Source organism: Diceros bicornis, chromosome 5 (genome assembly GCF_020826845.1).
Source record: "Diceros bicornis minor isolate mBicDic1 chromosome 5, mDicBic1.mat.cur, whole genome shotgun sequence".
Classification (NCBI taxonomy): Eukaryota; Metazoa; Chordata; class Mammalia; order Perissodactyla; family Rhinocerotidae; genus Diceros; species Diceros bicornis.
Genome location: NC_080744.1, coordinates 28,889,570 through 28,908,720, shown reverse-complemented (window position 1 = coordinate 28,908,720; position 19,151 = coordinate 28,889,570). Strand labels below are relative to the sequence as shown.

At 45.5% G+C, this 19,151-nt stretch overlaps 1 protein-coding gene across 1 annotated transcript in view; it reads right to left on the bottom strand.

Moving 5' to 3' along the window:
• Nucleotides 1-8,097, bottom strand: part of TEP1 (telomerase associated protein 1) — a 36,551-nt gene extending 28,454 nt beyond the window's left edge. Inside the window, exons 1-7 of the mRNA XM_058541073.1 lie at nt 8,009-8,097; nt 3,995-4,585; nt 2,679-2,861; nt 2,240-2,374; nt 1,316-1,477; nt 759-920; nt 372-446 (exon numbers count right to left, since the gene is read on the bottom strand). Coding sequence (XP_058397056.1) covers nt 372-446; nt 759-920; nt 1,316-1,477; nt 2,240-2,374; nt 2,679-2,861; nt 3,995-4,561 — 1,284 coding nt within the window. The 5' untranslated portion in view covers nt 4,562-4,585; nt 8,009-8,097. The remainder of the gene's footprint in view (nt 1-371; nt 447-758; nt 921-1,315; nt 1,478-2,239; nt 2,375-2,678; nt 2,862-3,994; nt 4,586-8,008) is intronic.
• Nucleotides 8,098-19,151: the final 11,054 nt, after the last annotated feature.

The following is a 19,151-nucleotide window of genomic DNA, read 5'->3' as shown; positions in this document are numbered from 1 at the left end:
CCAGATTCTATGCTCTTAACCACTAAGAGCAGTGCCTTCTTTGTCATTAATGTAGAAAAATTTTGTTTGGTTTGTTTCTAAAACTTCCTATGGAAAGTAGATATTTCATAATGTTTTTATCTCACTTGTCCAGCTGGACATGCCACCTGTCAGTAAAGTATAATACCAAGAGGAGCAAAATGGGAAAAAAAAGGAGCCTTTCCAAATGGTCTCAAAACCTGACCCCATAACCACAGCTGAGAAGTGCCCAGGCATGTGCTATTAGTAACAATATACTATTAGTATTTCTAAACCTAACAGAATCCCTGTTCCAAATATTAGTTGAGAAAGATTGCACATGCACATATAGAAGCCCAGTACAAGGCACTCACCTTCTTCTGTTCATCTATAAGAGGCTCAAGGCACTTTGGCAAATGTCGTGTCTCAGAAAATGGATGCTCTGTCTTCTGCAGGGTCAAGAGAAGTAGTTTCAAAAAGAGAAATGGAGGCTGTCCCTGGAGAGACCCATTCCAATAGCCCCAAAGGCCCATCTCTACCAAAAAGGGGGCCAGCCAGGAAAGAGGCAGGCCCTGCCCTCTCTGCCTCCTGAGCTCTACCCAGCTCCTCTGCCTTTCTCTGACTCCCTTTGTTCTGGGTGGTAGGAACACGTCAGATGCTTACTGTGGGACTCCCTGGGGGTCAGCATGTTCTTTCATCCCTCCCTTTCCAGAGAAAAGGGGCCTGGGCTGTGAATGACCAGGGTTGAGGGAGGGACTGACTGGAGGGCGGGGAGGCCGGCGGGGGCGACTCTTGGCCCGGTGCTTCCGAGGGTTGTACTTAGCCAGTTGGTACTCATCAAACTGGGCAAACTTGTCAGTCATAGCAGCACGCAGGCAGGCGGGCAGCGGCACCAGCCTGTTCTCCTCTCCTTCAGCCAGGCTCTGTCAGAGAGAGAAGAGACCATCAGGAGGGAGACCCAAAACAAAACAAGACCACTCTGTGGGGTTACATGAGAGCACAGAACAGGGAACAAGTCCCAACCTAGCTCTAAAATTACAATTTCTGTGGTACTGGGCCCGTCAGCAGACTTCTCTGATTCTTGTTTTCTTCACTGTAAACACGAGGACCAGAATAAGACCAATTTTTCTCAAACTGCAGCCCAGCCCTTCTCCATCATATTCTCCCTGTTGGGCAACCCAGCCTGTACAGGGAGAAGCTGTCCTGTCTGTCCTGCCAGAAGTGAGGCCAAACTATCTGAGAACGTTTTCCAGGGATGCAGTGAGCAAAGGAGAGGGAACCAAGTGAGGTCCAAAGCTCAGGAAAGTGAGTGCCATACCTGGTAGAACTCAGCTACCTGGATCCAGTCAGAAGGTAGTTGGACAATGGCACAGAAATATCGTCGCAGGTGGGGGCGGCAGACTGGCAAGAAAGCAGCAATGGCCAAGACTTTGTTGGCCACATCCCGGAGGTTCAGCTGCTGCCTGGTGTACAGAGACGCCTAGGGCACAGGGTGGGGGGGGTCAGCATCTCAGCCTCTTCTCCCACAGCCTCATGCCCTAAACTAACTTGCTTATCTAATCTGCCTGCATAAAACCTTTCCTGAGCCCTCCATATTGTCTATAAAATATGAAGTCCAAGCCTCTGGGCTTGGCATACCACATCCTCCAGCATCTAACCCTTATTCCCGTTTGTAGCACGTCTTCTCCTAAGTCTACTGAGCACCTCCAAAGTCAACCAGGCCCTTTCCCTCCCTCTTTGGAAGACCTCTCACCATCAATGTCCATCAAAAACTTACCCAGGGTTCAAACTGCTGAATAACCTGCCATCTTCCAAAGCCTCATAGAAAACATTTTTCCTCTCTTCTCTGCTTCCAAAACATTCACTATCCAGCTACTGTATTTGCATTTATATAATATTTTGGAGTGTTTTGCTTCCCTAACAATATCATAAGCTCCTTAAGAGCCGGATCCAAGTTTCATTATATCTGTTGGTATAACCCTCAAGGCCTAGCATTGTGTACTCAGCCTGTGTACTTACTAAACAAATGAACTCTAGTATACTCTTTCCCAGTCCCATGCTCCCCACTCCTCAGACAACACCAGGGACCAGGCCTCAGGCTCACCTCGAGATCCCACTCCCTTCCTAAGTGAAGCTCCTTCCACCTCCAAGATGAGGCTGGTTACTATCCCCCTCACATACCACAACCACATTCCTTACCTTCTCACTTCCCACTCTCATTCCCTCCTTCAGGCCACAATACCTTGAGGATAAACTCAGGTTCCAAGGGGGCAAGTTCACTACAGACTTCGAAGAGGGAAGCCTGGGTAGGGTCAGCTGCATCTTTCATGTTTACACTTGATGCCAGAGTAGAGCACAGCAAGCTCATTAGAGCCATCTGGGAATTGGGAACGAGAGGGAAGAAAGGAGGAGAGAGGGATATGGACCAACTTAAGAACTCACTCAGGCTGACTTACAAAATCAAGACAGAGGGACTAGACCCCAGATTCAAGAAGACGTTTGTCCAACCAAGAAGTTAGAAAAGGGAACTAGAAAGTCAGAAATAAGAGCTGGGTGATGCCCCCTCCTTCCCCTTCCATCTGTGGAGGGGATCTGGTTCAGCCCTTGGTCACCACTCCTCCGACCCCACCCCAATCCCCCCTCCACCACAATCAGCCTCTCCCCAACTCTGGAACTTTTACCTTCTTTTCCTGAAGGGCCTGGTCAGTGGGCTCAGGACAAGACTCAGAGTCCCCAGGGGTAAGCTTCAGAGCCAGCTCCTCCACCTCCTCCTCCTCTCCCAAGCTTAGACTATAAAAAGGCATTGGAGCCTCTGCCCATTCTTTCTCTTCTGGCTTTTTCTCTTCTGAAGAGGACCAGCGACCCTGGGGATGGTGGCAGTTATTAATCACAGCATGCACCTATAGCCCCTCAAACATAGACAGATCTGAAAGCAGCTCCCCGGGACAGGAAGAGTCCACATCTATCTTCCAGCACCTAAACTCCTTTCCCGTCATACCCCAGTACTGATCTGTCCTGTTGGACACAGTGATCTCTCATTGTCACACACACCACCTCTCCCAACTCAACCTTCTGAGGCTTTGCTCAGATGCTTCGTGATCTTGCCCCTGCTTTCATCTCCTTATTGATGTCACAGCCTAGGAGCCTGAGGACCCTCACAACACACTTCCTATGATGCTATTAAGGTATTCTGGAGTCAGAAGAAAAAGGGCCAAGTCCCAGATCAATCCTCCACCAACCTTGGAGTGCTTAACCTTTGAGTCTCAGCTTCCTCCTTCCCTGCTACCTACCTAAAGGGGTCGTTAAAAGATTCACTGGGATAATGTATGTATCACTCTATCAAATTGCAAAGCCCTCAATAGATGTCAGATGGCAGTAGCTGTAATCCTGACAATGACACTGTGAGGTAGATTTTCAATGAGGTAGAGCTCATTTTGAAGGTGAAAAAATTAAAGCTTCAAAAGGTTAAGAGTCTTGCTCAAGGTTATATGGCTTGCAATTGGCAGAGACCGTATAGGGCTCAGATTAGCCTTTCCCTCAGTCCAAATCCCAAGTCTACACAGAAGGAATGTGTGTTTCTCTACTGATTCTGACCCATACAGTAAATGTGCTTATACAGATGTGTACAAGTGGACATGTGTTTGCACATGCACATAGAGGGGAGTGGGCTAGGGTGTAGCAGATGTGTCAAGACCTCAAAAGCACTTGATTGACTCTGCTACTGCAATATCATGCTGGCTTTCCTCCTAAGCAGAGGGTTTCTAAGGACAGCGCCTATTTTCTCTCTATTGTCCAGAATCTCTGAACTAGATGTTCAATAAGAGTAATGATGCTGATGAAGACAGCCCTGGGGTAAAGGGCACCTCAGGAAGGGGCTCTGAGGAGAGAAGGTACACAGACACAGAGAAGCACAGAGAGACACTGTGGCACTGAAAGCTAGGGACTGAAGCATCCAACAGACATGGCTAGAGTCAATACGAGTGCCTGGAGCTATTACCACAGCTGCTTCCTGAACTGTCTCTGTGGCAGAGATGGATTTCAAGGCCTTGGGGCAGGTCAGAAGGCCTAGGCCCTCTGAGAGGCACTGAACCCTCCAGCTTGGAGGCTCAGAGAGCAGGTGGTTGCTAGTGTTCAGGTTGCACAGATCAGCGTGCACTGGGTGAGATATCTGGAGACACTGGAGCAAGGGGCTGGCAGACACAGTGCTCTTTAGAATGGGGAGTGTAGCCAGGCACCGGTTCTCCAAAGACAGAATGTCTGGGTGGGCAGACACATGCCCATGTGGTTTCTGCATGGTCTTCAGGTCAGGAAGTGTGGCCATGCACTGATTCGTCAAAGAGAGAACGTCTGGGTGGGCAGACACATGCCCATGTGGTTTCTCCATGGTCTTCAGGTCAGGAAGTGTGACCAGGCACCGGTTCTCCAAGGAGAGGATGTTTGGGTGGGCAGACACATGCCCATGGAGTTTCTCCATGGTCTTCAGGTCAGGAAGTGTGGCCAGGCACTGGTTCTCCAAGGAGAGGATGTCTGGGTGGGCAGACACATGCCCATGGAGTTTCTCCATGGCTGGAGCCCCACCAGTATATGCCTAGAAGGAGAGAAAGACAGGTGATGAGCACCTGGCTGTACTGTTTGCACTGGGAGTCTATCTTTCTCACAGCCCTCCTGGTAATGCCAGTGACCTGCAGGCAGAGAACAAACAGTGTTTCTTTTTCCAGGTCTGGGTTCACTCTAAGGATGTATTCAGGGAGTACTCTACAGAGAGAACACAAGGAGTATTCTAAGGGAGAAGAGCAGGGAAAAGGTATGGCAGAAGCTTAAGAGCAGGGAAGTTTAAAAAGAATAAACCAAGGGCTGGAGAGGAAAGGGACATGTCTTCTCATGAAGGCGTAAAGGAGAGCCCAGGACTATTGGTGAGACCCCAACATAGTACAGGGGCCACACTTGTAATCTGGACTCTGGATTCTTAGCTCCAGAGGAACAAACATTTTGATCAAGCTGTCTATATTCACCACCTCAACTTTCTTGCCTCCTACCCACTCTTCAACCAACTAAATGGGACTCTACCCCCACTGTTCCTCCAAGGCTGTCCTCTTAGGTAACTAATAGAATTCCTGTTACTGTAGGAAAAGACACATGTTGGCCCTTTTCTTACTTCATCTCTCAAGTAGAATATGACACTGTTGATCACTCTCTCATGAAACTCTTTTCCTTTGGCTTCCATGGTGTTACTGTCCTGGTCTTCCTCTTACAACTCTGACAACACCTTTTTGGGGGTTCTTTATCTGCCATTTCTTGAATGTTGATGCTCCTTAGAGTTCTATTCTAATCTCCCTACATACTTTCCCAGGGTGGTCTCACCTACTCTGTGGTCCAAATAACATTTTATGCTGGCAACTCACAAATTTATTCCTTGACCTAGATCTTATCTGAGCTTCATACTCATTTATCCATTTGCCCATTGGACATCTGCACTTGGATGACCTCAAAGGTTCCCAAAACTCCATAGCTCCCAAATGTATCATCTTTCACCCACTCATACCTCTTCCCCAAATCCATTCCCCCTCCTTTGCCTCCTCTGCTTACAGGGGTTTGGAGTGAAACAGACTTGAGTTTGAATCCTGATGGGACCTTGGGCTAGTTACTTAAACTCTCTATGCCTCAGTTTCCTCATCTAAAACTGAGATAAATGCCTACCTCACAGAGTTGATATAGGAATAAATGAGGAAAAATATATTAAGCACTTAGAGCAGTGCCTGGCACTTAGTAAATATTCAATAAATGGAAGTTATTATTATTTGTTATTATTATTATCATCCAGTAAACTACCAAATCCTATTGATTCTACTCCCTCAATGTATCTCCAATCTATCCAGCTCTCTCCATTCTGCCGGCCACCACCTTTGTTGAAACCCTCCAGGACCGGCCTGGTGGCAGCGTAGTGATTAAGTTCATGTGCTCCGCCTCTGGCGGCCCAGGGTTCACAAGTTTGGATCCCGGGCATGCACCCACGCACCACTCGTTGAGCCATGCTGTGGCAGGCATCCCACATAAAGTGGAGGAAGATGGGCATGGATGTTAGCCCAGGGCCAATCTTCCTCAGCAAAAAAGAGGAGGAGTGGCAATTGGTGTTAGCTCAGGGCTAAGCTTCCTCACCAAAAAAAAAAAAGAAAGAAAGAAAAGAAAAGAAAAAGAAACCCTCCAGTCCAGGTGGCGCAGAGAATGTAGGTCTGCCTAATGGAGCGCCCTGATACACACCCCACCACCATTTACTACATCACCTGGCATATTTTATCATGATAAAAACATTATCTTGTTTGCTTATTTGCCTACTTTCTCACTGTTTCTCCTTACTAAAATAAAATCTCTGAGGGTCAGGGCTCCTTTGTCTTGTTCACCTCTGTATGCCCAGCATCCCACACATAACCTAGCTTCTGATCATCTCTCAGCTTCATCTCTTACTCCCATCTAACTCTAAGCTTCAACCACACAAACTCTTCTTAGCTTATGAATTACCAAGGTATCTCTTGACTCTGGATCTTATCACAGGCAGATGCCTGGAATACTCTTCCTTCCACCAAGACCACTCTCTTCCCTAACCCCTCCTTTGCCAGGTCAAATTCTACCTTCATCTCACTCTGCAGGCCTCAATTTAATAGTCAATTCCCTGAAGGAGCCTTTGGTGACACCCAGCACCCAGCTGGTTTAGGTGGCCCTCTCTACGTTCTCACAACACCCTACCTCTTCTATCATAGTACACATCCCCTGTATTGTAATTCCCTGTTTATTTGTCTTTCGTCCCACCAGACTACAAGTTCCTGAGGACAGAGACCCTTTTAGCCTTGTTAGTCATTGTTTCTACAATGCCTAGTCTGTGGGATTCAAAGGCTTTTGAGAATGTGGTGAAAGCTATGGAAGCTTTTCACAGAAAAACATGAGTATATACTATTTTGCACTCAATTTTCAGGAAGTCCATCCATGGATCTCGTAGACTCTCCACTAACTGCAAATTAAGAACCTCTGCCTGAGAGAATGCTTGAACTTATATCATTAGGAATGTATTTACTTATTTGGGCAAATGTTTTCTCCTATTTACATTTAAGTATTTTGGAATAAGTATTTCGTTAAGTCAATCACTTCATCCTTAATACGCAAGAGCTTATGGACAGGAATGTGGAATACTTCCAAGAAGACTTGAACAGACTGACAATCCAGGACCAGAAAAGGACAGTGGATATCTCACTGGACATCAGTGTGGACACATTACATCAAGAATGATGGCCTCTGTGCCCTGTACTCATGTCTTTGCACTATGTAAGCCCCCAGGGAAAGGAGTGGGGAATTTCAGAATTGACTTAAGAAGAGTAAAAGTCCCTGCCTCCCCATCTCTAGTTCCATTCTCCAGAGATAACGACTGCTAACAGTTTTATATGAACAGCTTCAGACACTTTCTACGCATATACAAATATATGTATATACCCCCACCCCCTGCCTTTTTTTGCTTTACACAAAGAGGAACATACTTTGGACACTATTCAGCACTTAGTATGTCTTGGAGACCTTGCCGTGTTAACACATTAATAACCACCTCCCTTTGAAGTTGGCTGTATGCTAGTCTGTCCTGTTTAAGCACACCCCAGGCTTCGTTTATTACAAACCGTGCTCGTCCCACTGTGTGCTTATGGCAGCTACTCTCCTTCCAAGGAGCACACAGAGCAGAGACTCATTCGCACTTTGCTCTTCCTCCCGCCTTTGCTTGTGTCCCTCTAGCCACTGTCCCTCCCCTTCTCTCATCCTGCTCTTCTAGCTTTCTCACTTTGCCTTTTCACTTTCCCTTTCACACACCACGACCCCTCCCCGAACTGCCGGGAGGAACCGGGCAGATGCACCGCGCCCGACGCCAGCCCCACCCGAGTCTCCGGAGGTTACCACTGGCTGCGCCAGGCCCTTGCGCCCGGCTCCCGGCTGCCGAGCCCAGCGCCCTAGACCCAGGGCCAGGGCCAGCTTCTACCTGCGCTCGGACCCGCCCCGGAGCCACCCGGGGCTCGAGAAGCTGGCTGGCAGACGCGGGGCTTCACGGTTCTCGGCAGCAGGATGCCAGACCCGAGGTCCTCGCCTGGCTAGTGGGAAGAGAGGAAGCCGGAGGAGGAGCCGGCCGGGAAGAGGGGAGGAGACTGCCCGCGGGCGGAGACGCGCAGGTCCGGGCGGGGCGCGGGGCCGATGGGTGCCGAGGGCCTGGGGCTGCCCGCGGGGAGATGAGATGCCCGGCTGCAGTGCGGCTGCGGTGAGGGCATTGCAGCTTCTGCTGGGGCCTGAGTTTAGTCTCTCCCCACTCCATTTTTTTTCCCTTCCTGGTGCTCTTTTCTCCTGCCCTTCAGGCTTCCCTCTCTGCCAAATTCCCCTCTCTGGCTCAATTTCATCTCCTTTCTCCTGTCATATCTTCCATCACCGTTTCTTAAAAAAGATTTTGGCATGTTCGCTGCCTAACTGGACACCTTTTTTCCTTGTATCAAAGATAGTTGAATTTTTAATTCATCCGAAAGTCACTTGGTGAAAATAGAAATAAAAGGAGAGGGCAAGTCTACAGCAATGGCTGTAACCAGGTGCAGATATCGATCGAATTGAGGCAGAGGGAACTGAGAGCATGGCCAATGTCCATCTGGGAGAGATCCGTGATTACGAAGAATCTATTTGGAGCCATCCTGAATGGCTAACGCAGACTGTTTTCCAGAAGGTGGGACCAGGCTCAGGAAAGTGACAAGTGACCTGTAGGATAGTAATGCTGGTGCTATTTCATAAAGAGCAGGGTCAAACAGAGAATAGCAGGAGAAATATGCTTATCTGGGGTAAGACAGGTTATCTGTCTTCTGGAAAATATCCCTTTCCTTGGAAAGGTTCCCTTCATTCTCAGGTAATGACTGAGCTTCAGCTCAGAATGAGGGGCATCCTATCTTCTCCATTTATTGAGCCAGATCCCACCTTCCTTCCTTAGATGGCCCCCTTACCACCTACCCCATCAGTCCCAACACTCTCTCCCTCTTTTTTTTTTCCTTTTTTGTTTATTTTATTTTTTTATTGAGGTCACATTGGTTTATAACGTTGTGTAAATTTCAGGTGTACATTATTATATTTCAGCTTCTGTATAGACTGCATTGTGTTCACCACCAAAAGTCTAGTTTCCATACATCACCATACACATTGCCCCTTTACCCCTTTTGCCCTCCTCCCACCTCCTTCCCCTCTGGTAACCACCAATCTGTTCTCCTTATCTAGGTGTTTGTTTATCTTCCAAATATGAGCCAACACTCCTTTTTTATAACAAATGTTTTTGTCCCCTTTACAATCCTGAACTACAATTTATAAATAATGTATTTTACCTACACACACCATTTAGTTATTTATTTTATTATTATTTTTTTTTTAGTGAAGAGTTTCTTTTTTTTGTTTTTTTTAAATTTTTTGTTTATTGCAGTAACATTGGTTTATAACATTGCATAAATTTCAGGTATACATCATTATACTTCTTTTTGTGTGTATGTGTGTGTGTGCGTGAGGAAGATCAGCCCTGAGCTAACATCCATGCCAATCCTCCTCTTTTTGCTGAGGAAGACTGGCCCTGGGCTAACATCTGTGCCTATCTTCCTCCACTTTATATGGGATGCCGCCACAGCATGGCCTGACAAGCGGTGCATCAGTGCGCACCCAGGATCCGAACCTGGGCCACCAGCAGCGGAGCGCATGCATTTAACCACTATGTCGTGGGGCTGGCCCCTACATCATTATACTTCTGTTTCTGCATAGATTACATCATGTTCTAATACTAATTACAACCCATCACTACACACATGTGCCGAATTATCCCTTTCGCCCTCCTCCCTCCCCAGTTCCCCTCTGGTAACCACCAATCCAATCTCTGTCTCTGTGTGTTTGTTTGTTGTTGTCATTATCTACTACTTAATGAGGGAGATCATACGGTATTTGACCTTCTGTCTCTGACTTATTTCACTGTGCGTAATACTCTCAATGTCCATCCATGTTGTCACAAACGGCTGGATGTCATCGTTTCTTATGGCTGAGTAGTATTTCATTTACACATACAATTTAAAAATTTATAAAATGTCTAAAGCGATATAAAGAGATAGTAGAAGGAAGGTGATTTATTATAAAATACTATGTGTTTATCTATGTAAATATTTGGGCATGACATTCAAGAAGACATAATGTGGTACTCAGAGGCATGCTTCTCTATAAAGAATCCACCTTGAATGTAACAGCTACAAATTCAGCTTATACAGGGATGTTATGATGGTGATTCAAATACCATGAACATAGTTGCTGATGTGGCATGATTTTCCAAAATGACGAATAATTTTTGGCAAATTTTTGAACAAAGCAAGGTATGGTCATTCTATGATATTCATGGTCGTGGCATTCCTGAAAAGTTCAGTGTATATTAAACTATGCATAAAATGCTTTGTGTTTATGTTTAAGATAAGGTTAGATCCTAATTACAATGAGTTTTCAACTACCTGAGTGACCGGCAAGTCATTCAAAGTTGCCAGAGATGCGGGAATGTTCCTCATAGTGTAGGAGTGCCCTGCACAGCTGCTGAATGTCTAGCAATCTTGGGCCCTGCCCATTAAATGTCTATGGATAACCCTAACCATTGTGAGAGCCAAAATAAAAAAAAGCCTCCACAAATTTCTGAACCACCTCCTAGGGTGTATACAGGGGAAGGGGAGGAGTTTGAGGAGGGAACACCAGCCCTAGGAAACTTGAAAGAAGAGGCTGTGCAGGGAGAGTACAGTGGGGGTATATTGAGAAGGAAGTAAGAAGAGGGGAGAGTCCATATAGGACTTTCCTTCGAAGGCCTAAATCTATAAGGCCTCCTCTCCTTGGAATGCACCTTAGATAAATGTCCCAACCTTAGGGCCTCCTGCTCTGTAGCTCTCTGTGGGAACTCCCTGCCCCACCAGTGAAAGAACAGCATGTGTAAGCACTTCCATGCTAGGCCGATGAACATTGAAGCATCTGATCTGAAGAGACCGGTGATGCAGGCTGTGACCACCACTTCCTGATTGACGAGGAGGATCTAGAGTTTACTTTCTGGTTGGCTGCAGCAGCAAAGAAATTCAAGGAGAGCAAGGCCTGGACTTTGGAACTGCTGGAGATCTTTAAAAGATTCCAAAACCCAGCCCATGCCCCAGATCAATTAAATCATAATCTCCAGAGCAGGACCAAGACTTCAATAGTTTTTGAAGCTCCCTAGATGATACTAATATTCAGACAAGTTTGAGAACCTCTGCCCTAGGGTCTTGCTAATCAAAGTGTGGGCTGTGGACCAGCAACGTCAGCATCACCTTGTTAGACATGCAGACTCTCGAGCCCCACCCCAGACCTATTGAATCAGAATTTGTAATTTAACAAGATTCCCACATTATTTCCACTCATGTTCAACTTTGAGAAGCACTGATCTAGGCCGCGGGACGGGTCCTGGAGTCTGCATTTCCAAATACTGAGGGCTTGCTCAGCAATCTGTGTTTTAACAAGCTCTCCAGGCAATTTTGATATATGCTAAAGTGTAAGAACCCCCGAGTAAAACTAGGATTGTTGCTCACCCCACCTCGAAAACTTCTGATTCAGTAGGTCTGGGATAGGACCTGAGAATTTGCATTTCTGGCAAGTTCTCTGATAATGGTGACCCAGGGACCAAATTTTGAAAACCACTGGTCTAGAATGATTACCCAGACAGAGACAGTAACTACCTACCCCACTGCAGTTTAATAAGAATGCCCTGCCACACCTGAATTATATATATAACTGGGCCCAATTCCCAAAGATTCTGTTTCAGTCGGAGAGCCACTGACTGATCCCTAAAGTATACTTCAGTTGGATTTTGAGGGAGCCAGATAAACTATTTCTGCCCTGCAACAGAGAAAATCTCTCAATTGGCAAGATGTTTACAAAGTCAAAATTCAGCTTTTCTTTCCAGTGAACAGTGCTAAATGCACATTGCCATTATTTGTTCCTTTGAGTCCTGCTTTTCTAAACTAGCCATGCTCCTTGTTTTTTTTTTTTTCTTGAGGAAGATTAGCCCTGAACTAACACCTGTGCCAATCTTTCTCTAGTTTGTTTATGGATCGCCACCACAGCATGGTTGACGAGTGGTGTAGGTCCGTGCATGGGATCCGAACTGAATCCGAACTCGTGAACCTGGGCCGCCAAAGCAGAGCATGTGGAACTTTAACTATTTGGCCACGGGGCCAGCCCTAGCCAATCTCTTGAGTTTAAGCAATGTTTCTTCAGATTACTGCCATTGATTAAATCAGAGAGTTTTGCCAATCAAATAACTATACCAGAGCTGAGGTGGCATTCTGTTCCCCACTGGGTTAACTCGCATGGAGCTATCTTATTTTCCTTATTTCCAAGTTCTTAGAAGACGACTCCCTTTGTCCTCCATATACAGACTACACCCCTAACTATTGATCAGCAACACTGAGCTGCAGTGTCCAACTGATTAGTGTAGTGTCCAGACTTATTCCTCTCTGGGGCAAAGGAGTGCCATCCCCTCAGCCCTTAGGAGCCCCTTTATTAACGGCCCTATGATTATTAAAATTGCTCACCTCTTCTAGTCAGTTTTATTGCACACTTTTTGTCCTCCCCCACTTTGATTCAACAAAAATCTGTTAGGCACCTATCAAGTACAAAGGGTAGAATGTAAAATGTATATAACATACCTTCTTCTCAAGGCTTCATGGTCTTATGAAGGAGACAGACACATGCAGAAGGCACAAAAATACAAGGCAGATTATGAGAAGTGCTGTATTCCACTAAGGGAGGAAATACAGGGTTGTGTGGGGGAGGGACCTTGAGTAACTTCCTGGAGGGAATAGACTTTGAACTGGGAAGGCCAGGCCTCTGATAAGAAGCTGAGAGGGTGTGAGCACCCAGGGAACACAAAGGCCTTGATTTCTCCTAATTTTTTTCTCCTTTATGAATAATTACGTTTAGGTTCACAGCTTGTGTTTCTGCTCAGTCTAACCACTGCCAACTTCAAATCATCACACAAGTTGTGATACATGGACAAGTGCTTACTCAGGAGCACTCAGCCTCCTAGAGCAGCTCTTCTGGGCCATCTGACAACTGCAGAAACCAATCAGCAGGTTACAAGAACTACAGGGCCTTCTTCTTTCTGACTCCTCTGACTCAAAACAACCTTGCATTTGGTCTCCAGCCTGTTGACATGTACTAACATCTCTGTTCACCTTCCTTCAAGGGACATTTCCACTGTAAGCTTTCCTTCCCTGACTTGTCTCCCTTACCAGGTATGGTAGATTAAAGTAGGCCACCAATTCTTTGATTCTCCTCCCATTGAGAAGTGGAATCTGATTTCTTACTTCTTGAATCTGGGATGATCTAGTGACTTGCTTGACCAACATATGTGGCAGAAGTGATATTCTGGGACTTCTAAGGCTAGGTCAAAGGAACCTTGCACCTTCTACCCAGAACTCTTGGAATACTCCTTCTGAGGGCCCTGAGCAGTAAGTCCACATGGACTGCCACATGGAAGAAGCCATATAAGTGCCTCAGTTAGCAGTTTTGGTTGAGCTTAGGTTCGTAGCCATCCTCCCTAGGGCACCAAACATGAACAAAGGTGTCTTGGATCCTCCAGACCAGCCCATCTACCAGCTGAATACAAATAAGTAACTTCCATCAATGAACATGGAACAGAAGAATCATGTAGCTGAACCCTGCCTAAATTTAAGTGAAAACAATGACACATAAAACCATGAGAATTACAGTAAAATGGTCATTGTTTTAAGTCACTAAGTTTGGGGGAAGTTTGTTATTCAGCATCAGATAACTGGAACACTAGATCTGCAATGTTTAAGGCTAGTTTACATAGGATTGTGTTGTGGTCATCTCACTCTCCTTAACCCTTTTAAATCACCTAATTCCTAACACATTGGTACTGTGCAATGGTTCCATGTATGGAATTGCTCACCTTGGGAGGTGGATTAGCTAAGGTAGATGCCAACCTATGGACAAACATATCTACCTGGACAAGGAGACTCATACCCATGGAATCGATTACACTCCCTCATCATTCATTCAACAAATATTTGTTAATTGGTATCATCAAGTTAATCAACATCCAAACCAACCCCTGGGATGTATGCAGTAAGGTCACATTTCCCTAAGAGCTGTCCAGCCCCAGAGTTAGGGTCAACAACTACAAGGAAACTCTGTGGTGATCTGTAAAGTTCAGCACCCCCTCCCACCCTTGTGCCCTAACATCTGGTCTTTGTAATCTGGGAAACAGCCCTGTTTCTCAGCCTACAGAGGTATTGGGAAGAGGTCTTGACACAAGACAACGAACAGATTTAATATGTTGTTCCTGTATATTCTTCTGTCTTTTGCATAAAACTTTAATATCAACTTCCATGCCCTCTTGGGACATTTGTTAAAGAGTATTAGCACTAAATAACCCCTGCTGTCTAAAATTCAGTCAACGGGTAACTTCAGTACTTGCTCCTTGCATATTAGCAAACATATTTGAATGGACTAAGTGGTCAGAAGCCATTTTTGGTGGCAACATTCTACATTTGTAGCCACGATAAAAACTTACCCAAATTAACTACAGAAGTTACTATGGCTGGCACTAGCCAACCTCATTATCAGAGCACTAGCCTCTGAGTTCCCTTTCTTAGGCACACTCTGGAGGCTGCCGTAAAACCAGCTGGACTGGTGCAGCCATTTAGGTGATGAGGGGCTGGCATTGTTACTTTAGCTTTTGGCAAATCCATAAAGAGAAAACGTGAAACCACCTGGTCTACAGGGGAGGGACTAGAACACATATTACAATCAGATAACCCCTTGAGACTGCCTCTTGTAAGGGCCTGGGAAGGGGATTTCCATGCTGTGGTCTAGTGATCCTAGAGGCTCTAAACAGAGCCTGAACAATCCTGCCTGTAGCTTGCTAGTCACAATTTAGCAGTTGGAGACAAACAGCTATCGTCACTTTCCTAACTGCTTATTCATTTCTTGCTGGATGGTGAGTTCAAAGGGTTCAGATGACTTCCCCAGGTTGAAACAGCCAGTCAGAGACAGAGCTAAGACTAGAACACAAATCTCTTGATTCCCAGTCCAGCGATGGCCACAATAGCACCTGCTCCCTCTGACATTTTGTTAGCATTATTGCCTACAGAAGGCCACTGTTAAAATGAACTGTTGCCCTTTTCATGAACACATTAAAAAGTGTGTCAGCAGTCCACACATCTTGGAAGATGGGGCCTGCCTGAGGAGTACAGACTCATGTCAAAAAAGTAATCATATTAAAACATGATCAGGACACCTGATCTCACATAGGATTTGAGTGCTGCTTCTGGGTGGACAGGGCATTTCGAAGGAAACTTTGGATGTCAAAATAGTGGACTTGGGGGAACATTTTAATGGCTTGGAGGAATAATGAAACAAAATATGGGAACTAGGATAGTCCCTGGAATACTTGGCCACCATTTAGAGTAATCTAAGATGGGGTGGAGATGGTATAATATAGTATAGTAATTCAACGTGCACTCTGGAGTCCAACAGATCTATGTTTAAATCCTGCTCTGCTATTGATGAGCTGTGTGACGTAGGCTGCAGAAGGAAATAAGGTAAATAATCTCATAAACCCTGAATGCAGCAAGCAACTGGTCCTTGAGTCTGCAGTAAGATCAGATGATGCTGATACTGTAAAGGGCCCAGTCAAGGGCCTCCATTTGAAAAGTTTCACCTGGTGTATCATACTTGTAACAGTCCCTGGCTCCACACATCCTACTAAATGAAACAGATTACTGGAAGGAAGAATCCGTTGCCCTGGCTGAGCTTCTTTGAAATTCACAGCTAGGATGTGTTACAGAAGTTGGATGTTAGACTCCTCAGGACAGTGTCTCTAAGCCTCCACTGCCATTTATACCCTCTAACTGCTCCCACTTGTAGAGTTCAAGTATGAATTTCAGGAATAAAGCCTGCCACTCTGTGGAGGTGGATCTACATTGAAGAGGTGGCATAATAAAGAAAGTAGGCTCAGAAGTCCTTCTACCTGAGTTTAAATACATGTTCAACACTTACAAACAGTGTGACCTTGGGTGAGTAAATTCACTCCTCTGAGGTTCAGTTTTCTTATCTAAAATGAGAATAGGGGGCCAGCCCAGTGGCATAGTGGTTAAGTTCAGCACGCTCTGCTTTGGCAGCCCAGGTTCCCTGGTTCGGATCCCAGGAACAGACATACACATACCATTCGTCAAGCCATGCTGTGGCGGCAACCGACATATAAAATCGAGGAAGATTAGTACAGATGTTAGCTCAGGGCCAATCTTCCTCAAGCTAAAAAGAGGAAGATTGGCAGCGGATGTTAGCTTAGGCCCAATCTTCCTCACCAAAAAAAAATAAATAAATAAAATGAAGATAATAATAGCACCTACTTTTTGTGGGTCGTATTGGCATTTAAATGAGATAATGTATATAAAGCACTTAGCACACTGCCTAGTACATAGCAAGCACTTAAACAATGTCAGCTATAATCTCAAGCAATCAGTTCTTCCCCTGTTAAGAGAGAGCTGGCTTTCGTCAGTAACAGTATGCTTAAAAAGTATGCATTGGGGTTCAGATTGCCCCTCTGGTGATGAGTCAAGCTGGTATACAGTTAGAAGACCTTTAGCCCCCTAAATGCCTTGGCTGCAGCTGGAGTCCAGATGAACCCACATCCCTCGCTCAGGAGCAATGTCAGGCTGGAGTAGCTGGGGATAAACCTTATATCCTCTGTATGGCACTCACGGTCTCAGGGGCTTGTCACTACAACACATTGCCCACCTTGTTTGGCATCATCTAGCTACCTGATCTAAAAGGACGTGGCCTGGGAACTTGATTTACAGACTACCAGGGCACACTTTTCCAAATGTGCCTAGAGGTCCTTAGGACTATCCCAAACTCCAGGGCTCATGACTGTAATAACACTCTTGGTCCTTAGGTACAGATATGACACTTAGAGACTGCTCTCTTGAAAAGCCTTCCTCTTCATTATCCAGACGGTGCCACATGCCTTGGCTTCCTACACTGTATAAAGAAGAGTTTGAGGGCCAGCCCGTGGCTTAGCAGTTAAGTGCGCGCCCCGCTAAGGGGGTTCGGATCCCGGCCGTGCATGGACGCACCGCTTCTCCAGCCATGCTGAGGCCGTGTCCCACATACAGCAACTAGAAGGATGTGCAACTATGACATACGACTATCTACTGGGGCTTTGGGGGAAAAAAAAAGGAGAAGGATTGGCAATAGATGTTAGCTCAGAGCCGGTCTTCCTCAGCAAAAACAGGAGGATTAGCATGGATGTTAGCTCAGGGCTGATCTTCCTCACAAATAAATAAATAAATAAATAAATAAATAAAACTGTTAAAATAAATAAAGAAGAGTTTGAATTACATGATCTCCAAAATCTCTGAACCTGAAAGACCGTGATTCTATTAAACAATATGTCTGTGCAGTTTTTCACTCTTTTGGTTGGACTTTGTTGCTTTTACAGCCCGGACCATCTTTCTGGGTAAATGATGGTGCTTGGTTTTGCAGCTAGTAGGATTTTCATGTGACTTTTACCTTCCTATTTTTTTTTCATTTTTAAATATTTCTGCTATCAATCTTTCAGGTGTCCAGGATATAATACATATAATATATCTGATAGAGAAAATATTGGGAGAAGAGACCAATTAGGTTTTTATTTCAATAGGTCAGAATTACATGATAAGTCACGTGAAGAAAAAAGATAAGGGGAGAACAAGCTCAAGATGATTACTAGGAAAAAGGGGAAATGATGGTGCCAGCAAAGCGGGATGAGTCTGAACTGAGGATAGTGGTACATCCAAGTGGAGGTGAGGGCTCATGAAAAAAATAAAACTAGAACCCAGGTGAGTCATTAAGGCTTGAGATAGAGGAGAGGTGACTTTCTGAAGAGGAGCGTAAAGCGGGATAGATAAAGGACCCACATAGCCAACGCACTTATTGGTACTAAACATTACCCTGCATGCCGAGTCCTATCCAGTTCCTGAGTCAGTCTTGAAAAGATGGGAGCAATAGTAGAAATTCCACCCTCACCTACAAAGGAGCCTGAAGGAAGAGTGTGGGGGGAGCTAAGTATATAAAACACCTTGGCTCATTATCTGATTGACCAAAGATAAGAATCTTGGGCCTCTAACATTCACCACACAATAGCCTAAGTCCTGGATTGCCATGACTGCCCATTCTGTAGGAAATGGTTTCTGTCCCAATTCCTGAGTCTCACTCCGCTTCCCTTCTGGGGTCAAAATACTACCCCGAATCTCAGTCCACTTGGCTAGGACGAGGGCCACAACTTGTTTCTTGGCCTACATCAGGCGCCTCTCACTGAAGAATAGACCCTCGACTAGTGTCTTGCTTCAAATCAGAGAACTCCTCCTTTCTTTTCACTCCATCCTCAATTTAAAAACTAAATAATGGGCCAGCTCCAGTGGCAGTGGTTAAATTTGGTGTACTCTGCTTCAGGGACCTGGGTTTGGTTCCCAGGTGTGGACCTATACCACTTGTGGCCATCGTGGCGGGTGACCCACGTACAAAATAGCGGAAGATCGGCCACAGATATTAGCTCAGGGTGAATTTTCCTCAGCAAAAAAAACAAAAAAACAAAAAACTAAATAATGAAAACTAGAGACTTCTGCAACTAACTAACCCCATCTGCATACTTTTAGACCCTGGGCTGTCAGCTTCACCTGAGATGGAGCCACACCCTCGGGGACACGATGATTTGGCTTTCTGCCACCTCTCTGCATTGGAGAAAGAAGAGAAAGCCCAAGAGAGCGTGCTACCTCTGGAGTCAGGGGAGGAGAAATTTTGAGGGTAAGCACCTGTTTTCAAGTCAGTCAATTCCCGCAGAAAGGTGAAGGAGAATGAAGATGGCCTTAGATCATTTGATTTGTTGAGAAGTAGGTCATGGTCACAGTGAGGGAGGGCGGTTGTGTGGTGAAGAAAGAAGCCAAATTACAGGGGATTTTGAGTGATTTTTATAATACAGAGAGTCATAAAAGAAGAATTCAATCATGGTGAAACCTTTATTTAAGCCTGTCTTTGTATACAAATCACAAAGAACA